The sequence below is a fragment of the Balearica regulorum genome, chromosome 3, assembly GCF_011004875.1.
Source record: "Balearica regulorum gibbericeps isolate bBalReg1 chromosome 3, bBalReg1.pri, whole genome shotgun sequence".
NCBI lineage: Eukaryota > Metazoa > Chordata > Aves > Gruiformes > Gruidae > Balearica > Balearica regulorum.
In genome coordinates this window covers 68,080,572-68,105,799 of record NC_046186.1, presented here as the reverse complement: position 1 = coordinate 68,105,799, position 25,228 = coordinate 68,080,572, and the positions used below count along the sequence as shown (strand labels likewise).

The window sequence follows — 25,228 nt, the reverse complement described above, 5'->3', positions numbered from 1 at the left end:
AAGCTCAACACATTTTCAGTAGCAGTGTCTGTTTTCACAGTTACTCAGCTCTGTTTGAGGCATCAGTATTTCAGCTGTTTATTGCAGTGAGCAACCTTTCCCTTCTCATGTATTGGGAACTGCTTGGAAAAGTGTGACCAGCAGTAAGGAATTGAGATCACACCTACCTGCTGCCATTGCCATTGAGGATCCTAAAAATAGTAAGAAGGTAGGGGGAGTTCCATTAGTCTTGTGCCTTGAGGCTAAGAACCAGTTATGAGAGTCTGAAAAGGCTCAGAAATACAAGGTAAGTAGTTTTCTCTTTTTAATGGCAAACAGTAAAATTGATCAGGCAGGTCTAGAGAATCTATATGTGTATGCACACATGTATATATTTTTCTTTTTTGTTTTAAAGACAAGATTCTTCTCTCTTCATACAAATCTTCAGATGAATTTAGCGAAGGGGAAAAATTTTCCTGTGGGAAAGACTTTCAACCTTATGTATTTAAATAATTTAAGTTATATAGTAAAATGCAAACTATGTGCTATAGCTATGTGAAATTGAGTCAGTTTCTACAAACTCATTCACTTGTTGCAATCAGCAAATTGTCATTTTCCCCTTTTTGATTAATATCTCATGGTTGTGTAACCCAAGTGGAAGCTTCTGCGTCTCTAGTTCATTGCATCACGCTGCTCTGAGCTCTTTTCAGCTAGTAGTTATTTTCTTATTTGCCCAGAGGCAACAAACACCTATTAGAAAAACCTTCTGTGCAGGTGCAGTAGGAGCAGGATTATAGTCTAGAGAACTTTGGCTGCTTCCAGAACAAAGGAGGGAAAGTTGAGAATCTGGGTTTAAAGAATAGATTTTCCAAGTCAAAAAGTTGCTTTCAAAAATAGTATTTCAAAATACAACAGTAGCTCATATTTTTTTGTTTCCATATTAGGCCTGAAAAGAACAGGGATAATCAGAAATCTTGTTCATGGGAAAGTATGCGTGCATCTATTTGGTATGACTGAGAAAATATCCTGCAGATGTTAGACCTGATAACTTACCCAAGGTTTTTTTGGTGTTGTTGCTGAGCAGCATATTCTCAGATTCATGTTAGTAAATCTGTTCTATGATTATTAGGTTGATCTTCAAATATTAATTGTGTTAACTATAGTGAAAACAGCCTGTAGTCCAATTTCTTACTCAGCTGGTAATTTTGAGTTCTATTTCTACAGGTTCTCAACAAACAGGATTCCTCAATGCCCTGAAGGACAGTCCTGCAAGATATCCTTTCACTGAAACAAATTCTAGATCTTGTTGCAAAATAACATCTGAGATGTGGTTTTGCTTTTTTTTCTTACTATTGTTGGATACATGCATTTGGGACTTTATCAGTTAATGATTTCATCACTTCCTGCACAATAGGATTTCTCGCCACATGTTGGAGGTAGGAGAGAGACTATAGCCTGGGGTGTTTTCTATTTGTCATCTTTTGCAGAGTAGTACTTTTGACAAAGGTCTGTAGTTTCCATGTGTGTTGGAAATATGCTCCATGTATTTGTGACTGAATTCATGAATATATCTCATGCTATACCCGTGCTGTAGTTTGATTTAAAATATGCAATAATTATTCTGCTTTTACAACAGAAAGTAGCCAAAATGGCTGGTTCTTGTCAGGATAGAAACAGTAGATTGTGGAACAGCTGAAACCATAAGCTGTCCCTGAAGAATTCAGTTCCTGAAGGTATTCTTACGTTGATTTACGGTTTTTAGAGAAGTCATTTTCAAGTATCAGCTTCTGTTAAGTTAAATAGAAGTATACTCATGCATAGACAGGGACTACTATTGTTGTTCAGCCTGGAGAAGAGAAGGCTCTGGGGAGACCTTATTGTGGTCTTTGGATATATAAAGGGGGCTCATAAGAAAGACATAGAGAGACTTTTTACCAAGGCCTGTAGTGACGGGACAAGAGCCAATGGTTTTGAACTGAAAGAGGGTAGATTTAGGTTGGCTATAACAAAGAAAGCCAATGAGGGTGGTGAGACACTGGAAGAAGTTGCTCAGAGAAATTGTGGATGCCCCATCCCTGGCAGTGTTTAGGGCCAGGTTGGATGGGGCTTTGGGCAACCTGGTCTAGTGGAGGGTGTCCCTGCCCATGGCAGGGGGGTTGGAACTAGATGGTCTTTAAAAAGGTCCCTTCCATCCCAAACCTTTTGGTGGTTCTATTCTGTAAGTACTTAATGTTCTTTTTATTACTTCACAGGAGCTTTCTGTATATTCTTTTCTAAGTGAGAACAGAAAAGGCCCCTTTGTCTGAAGCAGCTAACATAATGGAAAAATGGAAGCTGACATATCTTCTGTTTAGTTTCTTCCTTACATTTCTTTACAGACTGTAAGCTTCCCACTCCTTATGTATATGTTTTGAGTAGTTTGTGTCTGAATAAGCAGTTTGTACCTCACACAAAGATACTATAAAAAGGATTCTTTCCCATACTTTTGCTGAGGAAAAGTCTTTTGTCTGCTGTGCCTCACACAGTTTGTTCTTTTCCACAGAAGAGTAGGAAGAAAAAACTTGCTGTCATTTGTAGTTGTGCACAAAGACAGACCTCTCTTTCCAGGTAGTTTTTCCAAGTGTCACATTCTCCAAGATATTTGTGTGTGTGTCTGTGTGTGTGTGTTCATCAGGTAGAGTCACTGAGCTGTAAACTCCCTTTTTAAATAAAGCCACTGTTCAGATTTTTTCTTTGTACAGATAATTTTACAAAGCACAAACTGTTCTAAATAGCACAACAATAGCTTCCAATTAAAACAATTATAATCACTTCTTACAAAAGATGATTCTTTCAAACTATTTTCAAATTGAGAATAGCTTTCAATTGTCCTTAAATCAGAAGGTAATTGATTATGCATTTGAGGATCCTTGTACAGGAACAATGGACTGCTTATTCATAATTTCTATTCAGAGATGTGCTGCTTTGAAAGACTCAGTAGCGCATCTTGTAGAAATGGTCTGGTTTGATAGTGATATGTTGGACAATTTAATAGCTTGGTTACAGTTCCTAACAATAAAAAAAATCAAATTGGCCAAATAGTAGTGGGAATGCTGGTATGGAGCAAGCCAGTCAATTCAGGCATAGAGAACATTGCCATTTCTAGCCTGCTAACAATCTTGTGTGAAATACAAAGGGAGTGTTATACCATATTATGCTAGTAAGTTATACTTTATGTTGAGAATATATTGCTTTTTGGGTTTGGCTTTTAATTAATGGACTCATGTTAATCTAACATAAAACACCTCTGCTGTTCTAGAGGTTTTTTTAGATGTTGGTGCAGGGAACTGAACGAAGTGTCTTGGGAAAGAAGTCCCTTTTAGTGGGGAACTGAAAGGAATTCCCTTTTTTGTCAGTAGGAATTACCATGTGGAGGGAGAAACTCACTTTTCAGGACTCTCTTGAGTGTGATCATGACGAGAAACATCTTGTTAGTGATGTGCTCAGTCATCTGATGAGGTTGCAGGGAGCACCTCTCCCTCTCAGGTTCCCCTTTTCTGACCTGGTGATTCTTCCTCTTAGTCTTGGTGTGTAGATTCTACCCAACAGTGGTCATCTACAGCCTTCCTTACAATTTCCGCCCTCTCAAAGCCCAGTTAGGTGGACTTTCATTGTGCATAATGTTTTTGGGCTGTTGCCTTCTTTTATACCTTTCTGAACCCTCTGCTAACACAGTCAGCTTTCTTACCCATTCTCCCTCATTCTCCTTGCTTTAGCTGTGGCTGTTGCACAGTCGGCTGAGTTCCTGTCTTGTGTTGGATTGACTCCACATAGTTTGAGTAGGAGATGAGAGGGAGAGAGTAGTGAACGTGCTGCTCAGCAATGCACTTTGGTCCTCCTGCTGTTTTTGGAGCAGATTTGCTCAGAATGCAAATGGCTCTCTTCTGGCTTTTAAACCACTCTGAGTGAAGTAGGTTCTAGGGGAAGTTATACAGACAATTCAGGTATTTCCTAATTTGTTAGGTGAGAGCAGACCTGTAATAAAAGACTCTTCGCTGTTAACTAATAGGATTATTTATCACAAATACTTATGTCCATCCATGCATTTTCCAGCCTCTGTCTCTGTATAATGATGAGGAGCTGTAATATTTCTCTCCTATTGATAGATTCAGCATTAAGATGTTTTTGTATGTTTTAAGCCTGTGTCCTTGTTCTGGCATATATTGAGTTGAAGTCTCAATATTGTCTTGGAAACTGACTTCACTGAAGGTTGGCATATGGTTAATATACAGATTATTTTTATCCTATTCTTTTCCCATTGTCTTCTTCCTCCTGATTTATTATATCTATTTTTCTAGGAACCAAAGCCTTTTCTGCTATTGATTCATGTTCCCTAAAAAAAAAGAAAAAATTACTATTGAAGATTGTAGAAAATACCAGTCTTGAAGCAGATGTATTCTGAGTTCATGGCTATTGTGTGTAAATAAATATATATGTATTAAAAAATAAAACAGTATGGCAGGAAGCCTTCTGTAGAAAGTTGCTCTTTATGCTTGATTACACAAAGTTTAGAATTAACTTATTATTAGAATTGTCTTATTGCTGAGATGATGACTCCTTTAGAGTTAAAGGAATGATATAAACTGTAGTAAGTATGCAACACTGAGTGCTGACTGACTTTCCTAGTATACCAATCTCACTTTTTAAAGTCTGGTTACTTTATGTCATTTGGGTTATGCAGTTTATGAGGAGTGAAAACTCAGGTAGTTTGAAAGCAAAAAAAGAAAATGAGTGAAAGATGCAAGCTTTAAAAATAATGGACAATCTAATAGTGCAGTCTGTTTTTTAACTCTTGTACTATGGTGCAGAATGTAATTCAGTGCTTTTCATCTACTTTGTTGCAGTTGGGGGAAATTAGAAAAGATAAAGGTTGGTCTTGCAGTGCAACACCACTCAGTTCATGTAGTTCGAAACAGGATCGAAGCTGTTTATTGATTCATTAATGACATATAGATCGATGATTGCTGGATAACTATGTATTCAGGGTCAGAATCAGTAATAGAAAAGATAAATGGCTGTATTAAACACTTAAGAAATGTTAATACCTACAAATATCTAAGCACCATTCTGTGACTAACCCCAGAAAAGTTTGTGGTGCGCACACACCTTTGCTACCCTCTTGGAGGTGTGAGTGCTTTTGCTGTATGTGTACCTGTGCTGCTGCCTGCAACACACAGGTGAGAAAGCACCCCATGAGCTCACATATATGTACCTCAGGTGCAAGTGCCTATATGTTGCACCCCATACCAGCAGTCTGCTGTCTGGATGCAGGCTACTAACAGTGTTTGACAAGGAGGGTGCTCTGTTTGGGCTAGGCAGATGCCAGCAGTGACTTGGGGCTGTACCAAACCAAGTTTTGTCTGCTGCTGTTCCCACTTCAAGTTCTCTTCTGCCAATTTTTGTGATTTTTCTTACACTTTGAACTGATGTCTTCTACAAAAAGTCGTCTTGTAATTCCTCAGCTACTGTTTAATAGCAGCATGGTGAGTTGGGAGTTGGTAGTCTTCCTCTTTAACATAATAAGTTTTGGGCAAATGCTGCTCAGTTTTGAGTATTCAACCCCACCCCAACTATTTACACTCCAGGCTTAACAGTTGTTATCTTGGCCATTGGCAAAGGCTGGGCCATTGAAGCACCCCCACAGTTGTAATGTAGACTATATCCAGCTATTAGAGGGACTTGAGAGAGCAAGTGGTCTCATGCGCTTTGATGCTAGTCTTAGGATCCCTATGAGCATCTCAACTTCAGTAACAGAGGGAAGACAGGAGAGTCTAGCAGTTAAAACGTATGACTGAGATGCAGTTTAGTCAGTTGTTGCTATATGAGCACAGATTTAGAACCTTTAGTCCTGGCTTAAGACTCCCACTCCTCACTAAATATTTGTACAAACATATCTGTTCAGTCTTTGCTATTTGGCTAGCCTTGTGTTTGATCTTCCCCTCACCTCATCAGAAGTGTTATTTACTGTTACTTATCAGTTTTACCTGGCTTAATACAAGTGTGATCACTTTTATAGGGTGAATATGAAAATATGAGCTTCAGCAACAAAGATCAGAACCACTCATCAGTAGTTTCTGGCCTTTTTCAGTCTGCAGACCCTCAAATATGGGCTGCTGTGGATGCTATTCAGTGGCCTGTACTCTAAAGCCTACTGACAATAGACTTGCTTTTCTGAGTTTAATTTTTGCTGACCCCTTTGAATTACCCCAAGGATCTGAAGAGACTTGTGGACTATAAGTTGACTACCCTGAATTTTGCAATTGTAACTACTTGTTATTGGATATTATTAATTTTTTTTTCCATTTGCATATATTTCCTTGACTTTCAGTTACTGTGCTGGAAGCTGTGGTGTGTTTTTTCTCAGTATGGTCCATTGTTGGCCTCTCAGGTTTTCACACATATTTGATCAGCTCCAATCAAACAACAAATGAAGATGTAAGTTCATAGCATATGTCTACATATATGTTTCTAAAGAGTAATGAGGAGGTGATTAATTCTAATTGTGTGTGTTTTTTCCTCTGTTATTCTTGGTGAAGTCATACCTGCCTGCATAATTTTATGAATGCCTCAGTAGGAAAGAAGGAAGTAACCTGGTCATGCTTGAATCAAAATATCAGAAGGGATCTTTTGGACACTGTTTTTGTGTTTTGAAGATGTGCTGGTTACATAGTGTGTCCATTATGATTTACACCCACAGGATCCGTATCTTGAAATAGGAAAATATAGAAGACAGGAGACAAAGAAACAAGCATATTTTATACAATAGGAAATTATTAAATATTTTTCAGTATCTGTTTTTCACTGGGAATCCTAAATATTCTTTGACTCAAAAATTGTTTACTATAAAAATTGCAAAGTATGTTGAATTCTTAAAACAAAAATTTCCTTTATTTTATTTTTCCTTTGAAATTTCTTTGCCTGTCTGAGGTCTAAAACCTCTGGCAAGGGGTATATCATTAATTTAAAGGTTAACTTTCTCATTTCTACAATTGTCCTATTTTGCACATAGGTTTCAATTGTTTTGGTGTGACATTATGTTTAACTGTGTGTGGGAGCTTCATGTGTCTTCCTCTAACTAAAAAGAGAAATACAAAATGAATGAAAAGAGAAAATTAAAATAGCTAGGTAGCTAATATATAGAAAGCTTGTTGGAATTTAGCAAGTAATCGAACACATTACTGCAAGTTTAAAATTATTTTATTGTAATTTTCTGTTGTACCTTTTTTCATAGGTATCTGGCAAATGTAAAAGTAATATCTTTGGGACTGTCACACACATATTTTGTCATTGTTTAAGGTCATGGTTAAAATTATACATTTTACAATAAATACCAATCAACCAGAAAAAACTTACCAAGAAGGCTCAGAATTAATTATGCCTCAGCATCAAGTATCCAGGCAGGTAGCCTGACTTTGAAGAAATCTACCTCATTAGTAAGATGGATGAGATACTCTGGTATTCCTCAGTTATTAGGTTTAGGCCAACATTGTCTCTCTAGATGGATCCAGCATGCTTCCATTACTCTCCCTTGGCTTGTTGAAAGTCAGATAGCAGGGAACTGCAGCAGTGTAACATGTTTGAATTTCAGGTAAACTGTTCGGTAATTTCCTTTAAAGCATACATTTCCAGTTGAATAGAGTAAGACATTTTGCTCAGGCTCTCAAGTAGCTCACAAACAGAAAAGCAAGACTAGCTAAAAGAAAATGTGATATGGGCTAAAAGGTAGTAATGATTGCAGCTGCAATGTTTTAGAGCCATTTGTGGGCATTAGGAAAGATAATGTGTGGTATTGCACAGCATGAGAATTTACCCAAGAGTATGGAAAAGTAGTGTTGTATTGCTGGCTTTAATGGTATGTTGCAATTGAACCCTCTTCTGTAGCACATACCATAATATTTGTAAAATTAAGCTTAGACCATTATGTTTAGATGCTGAAATTCCTACTGTGAAGGACTATTGGACCTTTGAGACTTTGGGTTGTCTAAATCTATGGAGGTAGTGCATGTACTTGCTTGTAAGATCATAGGGACCAGCCTTTCATAACAGCCCAAAGCTGTAAGCTGTTTGGAAAGTGTGATCATGGGTTTTCTCTGGTCTGCCTCTGATGTAAGTAGCATGTTGCTGCTTTGGTAACCCTTAATTTGTCTCAGCCAGTTTCTGTATTTTATTATATGTGATGCATCTTGTTCGTATTTCTTCAGATTAAAGGATCATGGTCAAATAAAAGAGGTAAAGAGAACTATAATCCATACAGTTATGGCAACATCTTTACTAATTGCTGTGCTGCGCTTTGTGGGCCTCTCTCTCCAAGGTAAGAGTATCAAGAGTATTGTTAGTATAAATGAAACCACGTGATTATTGATGAAAAAAATATTTTTTTCTGATTGCTTGAGTTTACTCCACAGAAATAAAGTTTTGTTATACTGTCCATTAGAGGCTTTAAGTTTTTCTTCGGTAGTAAAAAGATAAGATGGTAAATTGTGGTTAACCTAAGGTAGTGATCAGATCCTGTAAAAATATTTTTAAGGTTGACATCTGAAATGAAAAGAGACTTATTTATCTGAAGCTTTAGAAAGCTTTGAAAGCTGGAGAGGGACTGTTTACAAGGGCATGTAGTGACAGGACAAGGGGTAATGGTTTTAAACTGAAAGAGGGTAGATTTAGATTGGATATAAGGAAGAAATTCTTCACTGTGAGGGTGGTGAGGCACTGGAACAGGTTGCCCAGAGAAGCTGTGGACGCCCCATCCCTGGAAGTGTTCAAGGCCAGGTTGGATGGGGCTTTGGGCAACCTGGTCTAGTGGAGGGTGTCCCTGCCCATGGCAGGGGGGTTGGAACTAGATGGTCTTTGAGGTCCCTTCCAACCGAAACCATTCTGTGATTCTATGAGCTCCTGTTTGATCCTTTGCCACTGCAGTTAATAACTTCCAGCAATAAAAAATTCCTAGTAGTTACCTGTTGCATGATGGGTGATTTGAAAGTTTATTAAATTCTTACACATCTAACAGACATGACATGAATTTAGGAGACTTTAGGAACCTTAATTCTACAATTTTTTTTTTCTTTATATACTACTGTTAACATATGTACATTAAGCTGAATTCGGTGGTCTTACACCAAAGTAATTCCAGGGAAAGCTTAATGAATTAATTTTTGTTGCATGCATTTTCGCTATTGAAATACAAAATACTTGTATAATTTCAGCTTGAACAAAATATAAGACAGAGCTGAGACTAGAAGAATAAAACTGGCAGCAGGAAGGGCATCATTCTCTTCTTATTCCAATGCTCAGTGGTTAGATAGTTCCTGTACTACATGTACAATAGAGGCTCAGTTCCTCTGTAGAGAGTAATTGACATCTTGTAGATTAATTTTGTGGCATGCTCATCGGTTGAACCCATTTTGCTTTGTCTGGAATTATGTAGCTATGAATCTGAACTAACAAGAAGAAAGGAAGTAAATGACTTTATAGTCCAGTGGCTAAGGTGTTTCATTGGAAGTGGGATTTCTGTCTTTGGTATTATAAATATCAGAGGTGGCTCAGTTCTTCTATGAGCAAAGGTCAACAGGAGAGACTGACATCTTTTCCTGGGGAGGAGACAACTGAATTAAGATTTCCACGTACGGGGTTAAAATGGTAATCCCTGTGGTGAGAAGGAGTAACCCTGTCTCTGCTTCCTGCCTATATAGATGGTGCCTGAAGCCAACCCTTTAATTCTACATTTTACTTTTCATGAGAGGATGTGGCATAAAAACTCAATGCCATGTTTCAAATTCTTTTGTTTGACTCCAGATGGAAATCTTTAAGACTACGTAATGTTTCTCAGTGTTTGAAATAGCCTCTTAGACTGCTAAAAGTAGCAACACACAATAGACCATTGGGCATTGGCTCCTGTGTTTTAACAGAGCTTGTACATTTTTTTCCCCTAAATTCCGTATAGCAACATAATTTATTTAGATGCCAAAGTATATCTAGAGTTTCTGCAGGGAGATATTTTGTGACGAACACTAAAAATTTACTGACTGTGAAATGTAAATTATAACCTTGCTTTTTTTTTTTACTTTTAATTTCAGCTGTGTCCAAAATCACTAGATATTAATTTTTTCCTTAAATGCTGATAAAGTGATTTAGCAGTAATTACAGCTTAAAATTCAAAATGTTCAAGTGCCTCTGAGGATGGAACACAGATTAAGAGAGGATTTGTAAATAAGACAAACTTTTCTCACTTCTGTTAAAGATCGTGTTTCTCACTTTTAAACCTGTGCTAACAAATTCAGAATGTATTTCACATGTCCTCAACAGTAACTTTCAAATCTTAATTTGATCCATAGCTGTCAGCATAGGTCTAACTAGTGTTCTGATATATGTAAATCATACACCTATTTTAAAGCATCTGATTTTTGAAGGGATGTAATCTCAGGTGGATTTCTAAGTGTTTTGAATGTACGTAAAAAACCTGTTCTGCAGACCTTCAGAAGGAGAGGTTAAACCGGTCTCTTGACTTTTGAGAGGGGAAATGCCTTCATTTTCACTATGCATCCTGTTCTTATCTTTTAAAATGTAAGCCATCTTGACCCTTGGCAAATTTAGAGTTCCAATAAATCAGCAAATATTACCAGTTCTGTGCTGACTTTAGCTCTTGGGTGTTGTAAAGCATTCCTGTCATTTTCTCTTAGTAACAGGAACTATAAACCCTCCAGTTAAAATTTGATATCCTGTGGTAAAATTTGTAGTTTTCCAGATGGGAAGTAATGTTGTTCAAGTCAGAGGGCAAAAAAACCCCCCAAACAACAACAGCAGCAACAAAAACCCAAACCCACACCATTTTGGCCTATAATTAAAAACTCATGGTATGAGAATTGAAAGCTACATATTTTTTTTTTAAAAAAACCCAGACAACACCTGTGAATGAATTGAAGCATAAACAGTTGAAAAGTGTTTTGGTAGGAAGTGATATGAGCTAATACACATGTAGAATATAGTATTCAGCCTGTACATTCAGCTTTTCATGAATATTAACTACCAGGACCTAAGTGCGGTTTATCATTCTCAAATTGAGAGTAAAATTGTATGTGAAATTTTAGCAAAATCTTTAGCTAGGTCAGATGATTCCATTCAATATTTTTTTTAATAATCTTATATAGTTTTTTTACTTATTTTTATTAATTTCTCCACAAAACTTTTTCTTAAAATTTCTGATTTCCACCTATGAGTGCATTACTTTGGTAAGAATGTTGGAGCGCTATGAGCAGTGCTAGGTAGCTGTCATGAAACATCTGGCAAATAAGCTGTCTAAACAAAACTTCCTCTTTCTTTCTTTCTAAATTTTGTGATTAAGTAGCTTCAATTTTGAGCTGTGGAAACTGATAACAAAAGAACCATCAAAATAGATACTGATTCAAAGTGCAATAGTGAGTTTTGTAATTTGTTTTCACACCTGTGATTTAAAACTCTTGTTTTGTGGTATCTGCTAGTCAGCTTATAAATAGTTTGTCTATGATAAAAATCCAGAAAAGTAATAGTACATATGACTATGTGGCGGGTAGTATTACAAGGAAACAATTACCTCGCTGATGAGTAGAAACAGTCTTGTACTTCAGTTGAATAAAAGGGGACATTTGAAGGTATAGGTGAGGTATTAAGGTCTGTTGTATGATAGAAATCTTTTCTCTTTCTTTTTCTAGAGCGGACATAGTTGTTGATCAGAAATATCTCTAACTCTTTTTTATTTATTTTGATTATTCCATAGCTTAATTGACAGAAGAGGATTTATACAACCAGATACCCCACAATTAGCAGGACCATCAAATGGCATTACTATGTACGGGGCCACACAATCTCAGAGCAACATGGTAGGAATCATCCCATAGTGTTGTTCATCAAGATTCCTGTGAATGTTTTCCTTCTCCACTTTCATGTGAACTAATCAAGTAATAACTAACTGGATACAGCTGACACTCTGGGTGGAATGAATTGTCTATTAACAGTAAAGAAAAAAATACAAGGCTTTTTTAAATGTATGTTTCACACAATGTAATAGTTATTACTTTTCCACACTTGATTTGTTGAATATACTGGCATTTTGACTTGTACTCTTGACACCTGCTGTGTTTTGAACTGGAATATTCAAGTATCATGGACTTGCTCTGGTTCATCATTTTCCAGCTAATTGTTATTTTGTACAGCACTTTCTTCATACTCTATTTCCTTCTTTGCTTGTAGACTGTGGTTTTGCATAGACTAATGCGTTTTTAAAAAGCAAAGATGAACAAAGAGGAGTTTCTAGGGGAGAAGTGTGTTGAAGAAAGAGCAGGAGGACACTGAACTTCCAATGAACAAAAAATGGCAACTGGATTGTTACAACAAAACATCTTTGAAACTGTGCCAATAGTTTTTGGGTTTTGCTGGTAGCATTGGCTATCGTAATGGAAGATAGGATTTCCAGTGCCAAGAAGAGGAGAATAACTGGAAAGAGATCTTTTTCCAAAGGCAAGCATCTTACATATGTGCCTATTTCTGAATTGTTATCCACATATCTTCATATTATGTGGGTTCTAAGACTTTGTCATAGAAGCCATGAGTTATGGACACCCTGTCTCTGCCAAAAAAGAGGAGGCCACGAGGCCTTCTGACATAATTCAGCCTTTCTTTTGAACAAAAGAAGAAAAAACTCACTCTTCCCACACAGATTAGTTTCAGTGTCACTGATAAACTGCTATAAGAATTTTGCTATAGTTCCTAAGCCCTTTTTACTTATTAATTTGAGGATTAAATAGAAGATTCATTAGTCCCCTTAATGAGAAAATGTATTGGAGACACAGTATTAACTCTGAATCTTCTGTGAGGTGCAGTTGTGCAGGACAAGGTAATGCTCCATACAAATTTTATTTAAAAAAAAGAAAAAGTAACTCTGAAAAGAGAAAAGGGGGTTAAAAAAAGAAGAAAAAAAAAAAAAGAGAGAGAAAGCAAACCTTAAAAATAGCTTCAGGTCTTTCAGGGATTACCCAAACTTTCTCATTCTGTCAAGGCTTCTTATTTTTGAGGATCATTAACCCACAATAACTCCCAGGCATTAAATTATCTTAACATTATAAGAATTATACTTGCATTGTAAGAGGATGCTATAATTGTTACTAGATACTAATGATAAAATCTTGTGCCAGTTTGATAGAAAATTGACTAAATTTGTCTCTAGTAATTGAGAAATCTCTTATGGTATTACTTTAAGTCAAACAGGTAGCATTATTTTAGTATAATATCTGTAAATACACAAATTCTTCAAAAATTTGAACTACTTACATCCTTGAACATCACACTACTAAAGCTGGGAAAGACTTGGGTTTTTTAACAGTTATCAGGGTCACTTGGAAATGTGCAGCTTTCCTTCCTGAAAATGATATTTCAGAAAAAGCTTGAAAAATGTAATACGTTGTGTTTAGTATGGAGGAATATCTTTAAGACTGTCAGCCATTTCTCGCAGGGTATTTTTCCTGGCCTTTTCCAAGACCAATCGATCTCTAGTGACAGCTGGCTATCAGCATTAAAATTTCTCCCTTGAGTTTTGTTTCAAACTGTTAAAGACCTGCTTAGTTTCCCAGTCTCTCTAACACTATTTTCTCTTTCCTGTTTAAAACCTTGCATTCTTTCCTGAGTTGATTGAAGCATAAGAAATTATAAATTCATTTCCTGCTGGCAACAATGCAGTGGGACATAACTTTGCCTCTGATTTGTTCTTGTTTCATGTTTCCTTTTTTTCTGTGTTCTAAGGTCAACATTTTTGTTCTTCTCAGTAGACTCTGTTCCTACTTCACGTTCCCATCTCTCCTATCTCATAAAGCAGCAAACAACAAAACTGATTTCCCTATTTCACAGTTAAGATCTCAATCTCATCCACATAACAAACTTACTTTTTTCCTACCAAAATTAATTCACTTTATGGCAGAAATATAACAAAGCATGGGGCATCATGTTGGCTTTTTTTTTTAAATAGAGGAGGAATCTCTGCAAAATTCTCTAGAATCCCGCTTGCTAGAAATTCAGATGCAAACATCAAAATTTCCTTTGGTGATTGATGGTTTAAATAACAGACTAGCTCAAGCCCAAGACTCCAGTGGAAGGAAAACAGTAGAGGGAAAGTCTTTGTGAAAGAAAAGGTTTCCTTTTAACCTCATGTCCTTGCTGACAAAGGTTAGGCAAAAGTAGGAATATGACGCAGTCTTCCCTTCTGGAAGGTTGCATACCTCTTGGGAAAAAAGGCAGAGGCATAGTATGAAAAATGCTCTCTTGGAGCTGAGGCAGGTGGGCCACAAAGAACTTGTGAATTTGAAGGGGATGTATCTGGTACTGCAGCTTGTATTATTATGGTTTCAGGTAAGGATAAGCAAAGTGAAATTCCTTGACTTAAGAGCATGTATAGGTCATAGTCTTAGTCCGTAAATACTTTTTAAGTGGCAGAGGTTTAGCCATTTATACAACATCGGAGATAATTACACTGTGTTAGCAAGGTTAAACCTTTTGAGTACAGGAAATAATTTATTAGAAATCTTAATTGTTTTCCAGTATATCTTTATGGTGTGTCTCCCTGGATTTTATTCCAGAATGCATTGCATCATCTCTACATTGAATCTTAATGTCTAGATGTTATACTAAATCCAGATAGTGTGCTAAAATGTCTCTCCTGCCTATTGATATTAAATGATCATTTTAATGAGCATCTTCTCTCACACTTGTCTTATTCCTTCCCTCTTTCCTTCTCTTCCCTTCCATCAAATCCTTTACTCAATGACTTGTGTCTTTCTAAATAGAATTCTTGTGCTTCACCCAACTAGCCTCTGGTCATTCTTTAAATCTCTCAAGGTTGCTTAATATTATATTCTGCTTTCATTTATTTTAATATATCTTTTAACATAGCATCTTTTTTGCATTTAACCTCAAAATAAATACCAAGCTAAGTTTTTAAACTTGCCAGACACTTGTTTTCAGTGCAATACATTATCTCTTATTCAGGATACCATTTGTGAGCCACTATTTTTGTACTTAACAGCTTTTGTGGTAATTTTGCCTTTGAGACTTTAAATATTTCATATAGGAGCTACCCTACTTGTGCTAGTGACTCAGTTTGTCACAATCTCAGAAAGTCAGGGTTGTTGCTATAATCAGTGTTTCATAGACCCCATACTATGATTATTTTCTTTTTCTAGATCTTTTTAACAGAGCTTTTTCTCCTGTTCTCTCCCTTATTTTACTAAGAGCTGAAGTTTTATTTACTGTTTTGAAGGCTGGAAGAACATAATTAATTTTTTTCATGGTATATTCCCAGTGTTTTTAATATCTTTTCCAATATAATTTGAAATTAATCTGGTAAATTCATTAGCCAGCTTCTTAATATCCTTATCTAAGTGACAAGCATGGTCACTTGGAGCTAATGATCTGATATTTCCAAAGTATTTCCCTATTGCATTTTATTGCTGATTATTTTTACAAGCTCTTCATTAGTTTGGTTGCCCAAGTATCTCTTTTCTAATTCTTAAGAATTTTTTTTAAATGAAACACAGTATCTCACCCATTATGAAATCATATTCTTCTCTATATCTTATTCTTTGTTTCTCTCTCTTTCACTTTAAACTTTATTTTCTTTGTATTCTGAAAAAAAGTTCTTATTTCACCATAAACCCATCAGCTACCATTACCTGGATCTGCACTTCTGTAGTTAGCTTTCTCTTAAAAGCCTGAGTTGATTATTGGGTTTTGATACCTGTATTTTATTCTTCAGAGTAATCCATTATGAAGAAACACAGAATCCATCTCACTCCATGCACTTTTTTAGAGGAATGAGTTTGCTTTATTTTTACTATGATGCATCTAGGAATTATCTAATGCCTTATAAATTGATAGATTTTACTGCTACCTGCCTCTGTGTCAGGACAGGTTTGGTTTTGTTGGGGTTTTTGTTGGTATATTTTTTAAAAGAAATTTGCTTGTACTCCTGCATTCTAGGCATCTCTTCCTCAGTGCTTAGGTAGTTCCTTGTGTGCCAAATTCTCTTATTTCCAGTTGTCCCTTTCCTTTCCTGGATACAAATTCTTTAGTGTGTTTGTTTACTCATGTGTACCACTGAAAATTGTAAGAACCATAATAGTGTATGTGCAACATTTGTTACTAGGGAGATGTGCAGCGAAGTCCTCTCCCAACTGTTCACATCAGTATTTCTGGTGGTGATCTGGAAACAGGAATCCAGCTGACTCAGGGAACATTAACTCTGACCATCCTAGCGTACTTTCTCCTTTGCTTTTCATGTTCTCATTATTAGGAGTAAATATTTCTACCATGACAGTGCAAGGATCAGCAAGGATAGGAGCCCTGCTTTGCTGGGACTTTTATGAGTGTGTTTCCTTGTATATTTTCTGTCGTACTTCACAAATACAATTGATGATTGCCCAAAATGGAACTTAGGGCTCTTATCAAGTCAACATTGCACAGTCAAGATTGATAGAGAATTTTCATTAAAGCATTTTACTTCATAGTTAAAATGGATTAAGGGCACATGCAGTAAATCAACTTCATCATTTTGCTTTGGATTGAGGCATGCTTTAGAAACAATTCTTTTGTGCATATTTACTGCATTTTCATTCACATCGCAGAGCAATATCAGAGCGCATGAACTAGATTTCTTTCAGAAGATGTGTTTCCCAAACGTGCTGTAACCCTTCACGGACATGCAGTCCATAAGAATAAACAGTAGCTAGTCTGAAGTAAAATCCCTGGCACAGGTATAGTTTACCCTTTGGCTTCAGAAGCTTTTCTCTTCATAGATCTACTCCTGGTGCACTGTACTACTTGCTAGTGGAGCCATTGACTTGGTGGGTTTTGTGGCTTGGTTGTTGAACAGTATCTGCAATACCATGATTCTGAGTGTGAAATCCTACAGCTGTTGGATACAGTTCCATCCCTCCACTCTTTACCCATCTATTGTATCCATCTATTATGGTATTTCAGCATCCTTTCTGTTACTTCATAGCACTGTCATTCAGTGCTGTCAGTCTCCTCTGAACCTTTTGGGTTTTGTACTTTATTCAGAGATGCTGAGATAATCCAGGCTTCTTTTCTCCATCTTCTGAGAACTGTAACAATTCTTTAATGTTGCTAGTGTTTAGAAAATTTTTAACAAAGTTAATTTTAAATTCAAAGTATATGATCTCTGGCTTTGGCATTAGAAATGTGAAAAATATATTGCTATGTACAACAACTATGTTAACATGTATGTTTTGTGTAGCTTAGAAAAAATCAGATTTTCTTCAGGAAATAAAATTAAAAATATTGTTTCCTTAGTTGCTTGTATTTATTATTTGTAAAATAACCACAGAATTTTAGGTTTTGTCTAATTTGCTTTAATTTATGCCTTTTGATGTGAAAATAAATACAGAGATGGCTAAAAATTTCTGTGCACATATATAATTAAACTTCTGTACTTGTAGAACGTATTAAACTTGTCTTACCTTCAGAATCTGCTGTTCCTCTGAAACAGTGGAAATGTTAAGTGGAAAATAAAATCAGTAGATCTGAACTAAGAAGTACTGGTGGAATAATTTCTACAGTAGATTTTTAGCTATTCAGATTTCAGTGCTTGGCTTCCTTTTTGTTACAATCATATGCTTTTTTATTTAATGTGAAATGCTGGCATTTAATAGTTCATGTGATTAATAGCTGTTAAGACTTGTGGCCCTAAATTTCATTTAGTTAAGAATAAAATATGGAATTGAGGAAAAACCACCATGCCAGGCCTATAAACAAATCTGATTTCCTTGTTTAGTGTTGGCTGTTTAGACTCAAGAATATTCTACCTGTATAGTATGTGTTGTTTTTATCAGATGTTTTTGAGAGCTTCATTGAACACGTCTACCTTTTCTAGTATATGCCCCACTCTAGACACTTTTGAAAGCTATTTACAGCCTGCACTGGTCACCGTTAAATAGGGAGGGGAAAAAAAAAAAGAAAACTTGAAATGTATCTGAATAAGAGGAGAGGCTTTAGGGAAGTGACAAGTGCATGGAAAATGAAGAAGAGATATACAGCACCTGAAAAAGTTTTATGACACTCTGTTTAAGGGAGCTTTATGAGGCTACTTTATCTTTTCAATATTGATTCAGTTGAAATGCACTAGAGTTCAGTAAGAAGAAAATGAATTCAGACTATACAATGTGTTCAAGTAAATTACCTTCAGCTAATTTAAAACTGTGCACTTGTATTTCTTGGAACGCATTAAGGATTTCCTTTTGAAGATCAGTGCTGAAGCTTCACTAAAGTAGTAAGTCAGCTGCTAACATTATTTATTTCAATGATGTACCCTAGTGGTTATAGGCATACCTTTGTTATTTAACATACTCTTTGGTTAATGCTTTTCAGAGAAGATGGATTCTGTTGGTCTTTTTGAACTTTGAAAATTCAGTTAACAGATTTTTAAGGTCTGCATAGTAAGGTTGGTTGAAGGGCTATAGTTTAATTGAAATAAGCAGGCATGAATAACAGTATATTAATCAAGACTGAATTGTTCACACTGAATTACTAACTGAAAGCTTGACTTTAAAAGATGCTGACGGTTTTCTTCTTAGTAAGGTACTTATGCAAGGTTTTGGCTTTAAGCCTATGAGTAATCCCTCTGAAATGATATGGGACCGCTTCAATCGTTTGGCTAGGGCTGTTCATTTGGGGGGCAGTGGGGGAAATTGCTTGCGACATACTCAATTTATGTAACAGGAAGTCAGTGCATTTATCTTTCTGAAAGCTTAAGTGTTGAAAAATACATAACTGAGTAAGGATCAGACTTATGCCTGTCAAAAAGTAGTTGGTGTGGGAGTTCTAAACCACTTAGACATGTTTAAAATACTGTCTATCTACTGTGACCAAGTAATCTGCTTGCACGCTTTCTGAATGTAATGTGTGTGCATCCATCATTAACCCATTCAGTGGTGGAATTGGATGACCTGAAAATATCAGAGGAAGCATTCATAGTGATGACTTTCTTCATACAGTAAAGGAAGCAAAAGTCTTTCCATGAGTTTACATGGAGTATATCACAGTGGCTTATTAAACTCGAATGGGCATTTTAGGGAATTGCTGTGATGTTAGTAGCAATGGATATGATTGGGAATATCTTGAACAGATGTTGGATTTCTAATGTCTTTCAGTAATTTGATATAGATTGAAGAAGTCAGTCCTAAAGTAGAACATAATGCTTTAACAGAATCCTTGAAATAACAGCAAATAGGCGTGTCTTACCTCTGGATATATTGTCCTATTCTGCTAGCTTGCTTCCAAATTTTCTTTGCTGCATTGGATTTATAGTTGTATTGACTGTAGTGTTTCCCTTGCACAGCAGAATAGTAGTATGGCAAATGAATCTGACAGGATTTTCAAAATCTGCAGATGTTATAACTGATCAGGCTGATATAACTGATACATATTCTCCTTGGAAGCTCTCAAAAATCATGCCAGTTTGTCTTAAAGAAACTTAATTTGGCAGCAGGTATACTACCCACTTAGCTAGCTGGACAGTATTGAAACACCTATTTGTCTTGTCATCTCAAGGAATGAATGATAATTTTGTATAAACAGTTCTTAGGAATGCTGTAGAGCCAAAAGCGTTCCTGGTAATACTCATTGAGCTTTACTGGGTTTATGTAATGCTGAATTTGGTTTGTTATTGTGAAAGTGCTTGCCAGAAAACTTGTGGTTTGTACCTTGATTCTTCGCATTGTCAAGATTAAATTAATCAAGAAACAACCTAAAAATCATGAAAGTTGATATCAAATAAATGCATCTGCAGTGCTGCCTAATTTCTACACATCCTCTAGAGTATTGAGTATAGCATAGTATATATATACACACTCTAGAGTGTATATATAATAAATTAAATTGGGAGGAGAAGAAACTTTTGCTCATAGAGGCTGTATTGCCAGCTATATCTTTAAACCCACCTGCATTAAAGGAATTCTTGTTCTGGAAAACTTCTGTAGCATGTTAATTATTACTTGTGAGGATCAATTAAAAAAAGACACTTGCCTAGTGTTTTTGAACTTGGAAAGATGCTTGGGTTATGCCTTTGGGGCCTCTCTCTGAACTGCTAGCTACTCTAGGGTAAAATGAGTAGTGTGGAAATGATTCACCTCACCTGGAATCAGGGAGGTTTTGAGGTGCCCAGTGCAGTTAGTTACACACAGCCTGTGCAGCTGGGCTTTCCGAATGGCTTTGAACAAGAGTAAGCAAAGTATTTGAATTACAGTACTCACAAAAGACTATTTTAGAGGTTACCAATACCCTTAAGTGAACACTGTAAATGTTGATCTTAATTTACTTTGATAGTAATCCAAAGCACTGGCTCAGTTATGCATACTTTTTTCTTCTTCCCTCCCCCCTCCCCAGGCAGCATGCAATGGGATTTTTGGGTGGCTAACTGTGGAATGATACTAATGGCTTTCTTTTTTCTCTTCACATCCCATTATTTTCCATACCTTTTTGTTCATATTCTCCCTTTTTTCTCTGTTTTGTTTGCCTTATATGATTTTGACACCCTTCCATTCTGCAGTGTGACCAAGATCAGTGCATTCAGAGCACTAAATTCGTTTTGCAGGCTGCTGCCACCCCCCTACTACAGAGTGAGCCAAGCATAACTAGTGAAGAGCTACCTTTGCCAGGAAAGACTACTATCAGCGGGCCTTGTGCAACTCTAACTCTAGGGCAACCAACACCACCATCTTCTATGCCAAATCTCACATCAGATACAGGTTTGACAGACATGATACCATTAGAAGAGGAACACGAAGGTCATCAGTTTCTCACTCCCGAAGAAGCTCCGTCACCCCCTGGGATGCTGCCAAGTGGAAGTCCTATTACACACAGCCATACGATGCATGTCCTGAGTCTAGCCAGCCAGGATTCATTGCATGAAGACTCAGTACGTGGTCTTGTGAAGCTTAGCTCAGTTTGAACAGCTTTTTTGAACATTGCACCGTTTCTTGGTGACTATACAAATCTTTACTTAACAGGAATGACACTGCAGTACCACTCTAAGACTTCGTAACATGCCTATAATGGAAACTTTATCGCGTAATGGAGTCTACTAAAAAGACAAATTATTTTTTCAATGGAGCTATGGCATTTTTTTGACCAGGTTGTTTATGGTTGTGCTTTGATGGTGACTGTATTTTCCTTTTAAGCAAAACCAGAAATGGTCAATAATCTTGTTTCCTGAAGCTTGGGTACAGCAAGTTGGAAGTCAGCCTGTAACAAACACCATGTACAGTACAAAAGAGAGATTCTTGGATGTGTAAGTGTCACGCTCTGTGTTCTATGCTCTTGTAATACACACTTGTTAAGGCTTACCACACTTGTGGCCAGAATGATCTGCACTTACATGTTATGCTACTAATATTTGAGATAGAAAATTACCATTCCATTTGTTAATCCAAAAAAAAAAAAAAAAAAAGACTGCAGATATGGATTTGCATGCCACGCTACAGTATGTGTTACAGTGGTGTTGGTATTAAGAGGAAGTGCTGCTTTTTTATTTGTGACTTTCAAAGTGCTGTTTCATTTAAAGACAGTGCAACGAACAAATTAATGGACTATATTATTTTTTCAGTTTATTAAAGTTTATTTTAAATTAATCAGTGGTGCCTAGAAGATGGAGAAATACTGATTTTATCATGTTGCATATCATTTAACCTTCTGTTTAAGTGTTTAGAGTGAGGTATTGTGTTGTGCCATACCACGAGATTCTTCCACTCCCTAATGTGATACAATTACCTGTGGACCTCCAATAAAATGACATCCTCTATTTCTTGGACATGTGTACAGTTATCCTTGCAAAGTTTTCCTGGGGAAAGAGAGGGAAATCATGATTTGTTGACATAGTTTGTAAAGATTTGACTGGAATATATTTACATAATGAAACCAGAGCTATGGAGGAAGAGCTGGTTACAATTAGGATTGCTTCACCATCTTTTATGGTTTTGTTTGAGATGTGTATTTGTTCCCATAAGAAATCTTTATTTGGAAACAGTAGAGTTAGCCTCTGCTTGAACTGTAATTCTGTATTCCTTATCACATGGCTAAAGGGCAAGGGGCTTAAGATTCAAGACAAAGACAGATTAGTGAAGTCATCTTACATGGTTAATATACTGTAGCTGTCCCCAGCCATCATCCTTCCTTTGTGTTTGTCCTTTAATATTTTAAATGAAAATATTGATTTCATAGAATTCTTCTGTACTTTTTGTTTGTTTTTAAGTAAAGCACAATGAAAACGTTAAGGAGATTTTTATAATTGTTTTTCATGATAGCTGAAGAGAACCTTAGTTAAGCTGAGAAAGCTTAAATATTGTATTTACCATGCTTTTCAGGATGTGGAATCTGGATTCTTCTTTTTTCAGGACAAGCTAAGTGCAGAATGTGCTTTATCTGATGCTTCTGTGGCATGAAAGTGTCCACCAGTTAAGAAATGTCACAGTTCTGTATCGTTCACCATGATCATTCACTGACACCAAGCTAAAAATCTGCTTGTTTTTACTTCCATTGTTGAAGTTGAGAACAATCAGCCTGCAGAAAATCAGTCACCCATGCTACTGAAGCATCAGACAAGATACCGACAAAACCCCTACTCTAAGATTTCATAAGCAATCTGTTCCTATAATAGATGATGTTAGCTTTGACCTAATTTAGCGTGTAGAACAGAGCAATGCTTTCTGTCTGTAACTGCTGTAACAGGCCTGCCAACCTCTGGTGGGCAAGTCTCTCCCAGCTATTGGAGCCACCCTCCCAGCATTTTCCTGAAGCTGGGACTGTCTCGAGTTCTTTCCACCAGCCAGACCGTAGTGACTGACATGTACCAGTTGGCCGGTCTCCCAATAAACCCCAAGTATCAGCACTTCTTTCTGTGTCTGTTCTTGAAGAAGAGTCAGTGATGCTCATCTTGATTTCATCTTTCCCTGATGCAGCTTCTCATGTATGAAGCCATGAACATCTGCATTAAAGCAGGTAACGGATTGAGGGCTGGAGATATTGGTCTCATAGACCTGGGTAAAGAATCCCGGCTTTGAGTATGTAGACCAGTCTTGACCGAATCGTTATCTCATAGGTGCCTGGGGGTAGTTAACTGTGGGTGCATTACTCACTACATAGGACAAGTCAAATATTTTTAATGCAGTATCAAAACTTTCCACTTGTAGCAGTAATGATGAGGATCACTATTTTAAGGAAATTGTTCTCTTTAAGTCTCCCTGAAATACCTGAGGGATTTTACGCTTCCAAGAATACTGACTTCGTGACAACATTTGTATGTCATTGCCACTAGGGAGTAGTACAGAAAGCTGCTCTTCAGCTCTCTGCACACAATAAAATTAGTGTCAGTTTTAACATGTAACAGAAGGGAGAAGGACAGGATTAGAGTCTTTATGCTGTTTTCCTTGTGTTGATGCTTTTCACCATCAGTTTTTGAACCTTTTGTTTATGAGTGAGGTGTAAGAACTACCTAACAAATTGGAAACAGATGTGCTAGTTATTTACTTGTTCAGGTGACTTTTTTCTTTTAGTTTTTAAGATGACAGCCTTTTTTTTTTAACATCCTGCCTATGTTTTGAAGTTTGGCATTTGAGAATAAATGGAATACTTTGGATTTGTTTATCTATATATTTATATCACCCTTATTTTAAGTGTGTTTTCCTTCCCATCTGTCTTTTGAAATGGTGACACCTCTAACCACCCTGACACGACTGCCTTGTGAGGACATCTGCTGGCATATTTCGGAACGAAGTCTATTAACCCATATGGTGTGGTACTTGCAGGCTTTAACTGACAGCAGGCAGTGATTTAGTGGCAGGTTGATCGAAGAGATGCCTCTAGAAGGGTTTCTGGTCCATTCCTCTCACCTCCATCACAGCTGTCTTCAGTCGTGGGCGCTCCCTACGTTGGAACTTGGATATCCATCTGGAATGAGTCAGCAAACTAACTATTCATCACCTAGTCTACGGATTTTACTTTTTTTTTTAGTTTGATTGAACTATGATTACAAAACATGCACACTAGGGATCCAAAATTATAATCCTAGTGAATACTGCACAGAGTTTTTTCTATTTTTTTCTTTGACAATTAGCAGACTAATATCAAATAGTTCTTTCCATGTTCATCTGATTTATAAATGTAGAACCAAAGTGAAAGTTGATATTTTCAGAAAAGTAAATATTTATTTTTTCTTAAATATCTAATATCTTCAAATGTGTAAAACCTGGTTAGTTTATCTGATTAAAAAATATTTATTCTGCTTTGTTTTTTTAAATAACATTTTTCCCTTCTAGGTCTCTCTATAATATTCCATGTAGCATGAAATATAGTACTTCATAAAATGTTTTTAAAGGTTCTTTATTCTTGTGATTTCTCAAAGGCATTTCTATTTTAAAAGGGAGTTTTATATTCCTATTGGTTAAACAGTAATGTAATAAATGTCAAAATATTGTTGTATTTTCGCATTATAGTGCATCCTTGATCCACTTTTCATCTGCTCATGTTAACTGATGTTACAGGTAGATGTATTTCTGCATAAACTGGTTAATGCATTCATTAAAGATAATCTTATAGACAGAAGATTAGCTGTTTTGCATTTGATCCTAGTGAATGATCCTAGAAGAAGCAAACTGATCTCATAAACCCAAAGACCTATAGGTTAGCAGCATGTGTTACAAGGGAGATGACCAACTTGTGGTACTGCAGATTTTGTATTTGTTTAAATCTGTACAGCGAGTACAATAGTTCACAGTAAGTAAATTATTGCTGAAATACTAAACAAAGGAGTATCTCTGCAGAACTAACGAAATTGAGCTTCTGTTTATCTTTTACTTCCCAAATTCAATATGGTTTGAAGAACAACTCAGCAATGTTAGAGAGGAATCCAATCCTTTTAGTTCTCTTCTGGTTTAAATTATATGTGAGAACTTTCATCATGTAATTGTTGATTTCCCCCCCCCCCCTTCTTATCAACAGTGGTACCCTGAAGATGAACATGGTTTGTTTGGCCTTGGGCCTGCCTAACTCTACATTTTAAAAATCAGTTGCTGCTGAAGTGATTTTTGTTTTAAGAGCCAAAATGAAATGAGGTAGTATACTTCAACACACTTTCAAATATTCTAAGGCCCAAAATATGAATGGCATGTGTTGTAGACAGTGG

General features: G+C 36.5%; 1 protein-coding gene across 5 annotated transcripts in view; it reads left to right on the top strand.

Annotated features, from left to right (window-relative positions):
* Nucleotides 1-21,859, top strand: part of ZDHHC14 (zDHHC palmitoyltransferase 14) — a 113,157-nt gene extending 91,298 nt beyond the window's left edge. For 3 of the 5 annotated variants that reach the window (XM_075748356.1, XM_075748352.1, XM_075748353.1), the window contains 5 exons: nucleotides 1,204-1,252; nucleotides 6,351-6,453; nucleotides 8,220-8,329; nucleotides 11,768-11,870; nucleotides 20,600-21,859. In XM_075748356.1, the coding sequence (XP_075604471.1) occupies nucleotides 1,204-1,252; nucleotides 6,351-6,453; nucleotides 8,220-8,329; nucleotides 11,768-11,870; nucleotides 20,600-21,001 (767 nt within the window). In that variant the 3' untranslated portion in view covers nucleotides 21,002-21,859. The remainder of the gene's footprint in view (nucleotides 1-1,203; nucleotides 1,253-6,350; nucleotides 6,454-8,219; nucleotides 8,330-11,767; nucleotides 11,871-20,599) is intronic. The other 2 variants (XM_075748355.1, XM_075748354.1) reach the window with 1 other exon arrangement.
* The last annotated feature ends 3,369 nt before the right edge of the window (nucleotides 21,860-25,228 follow it).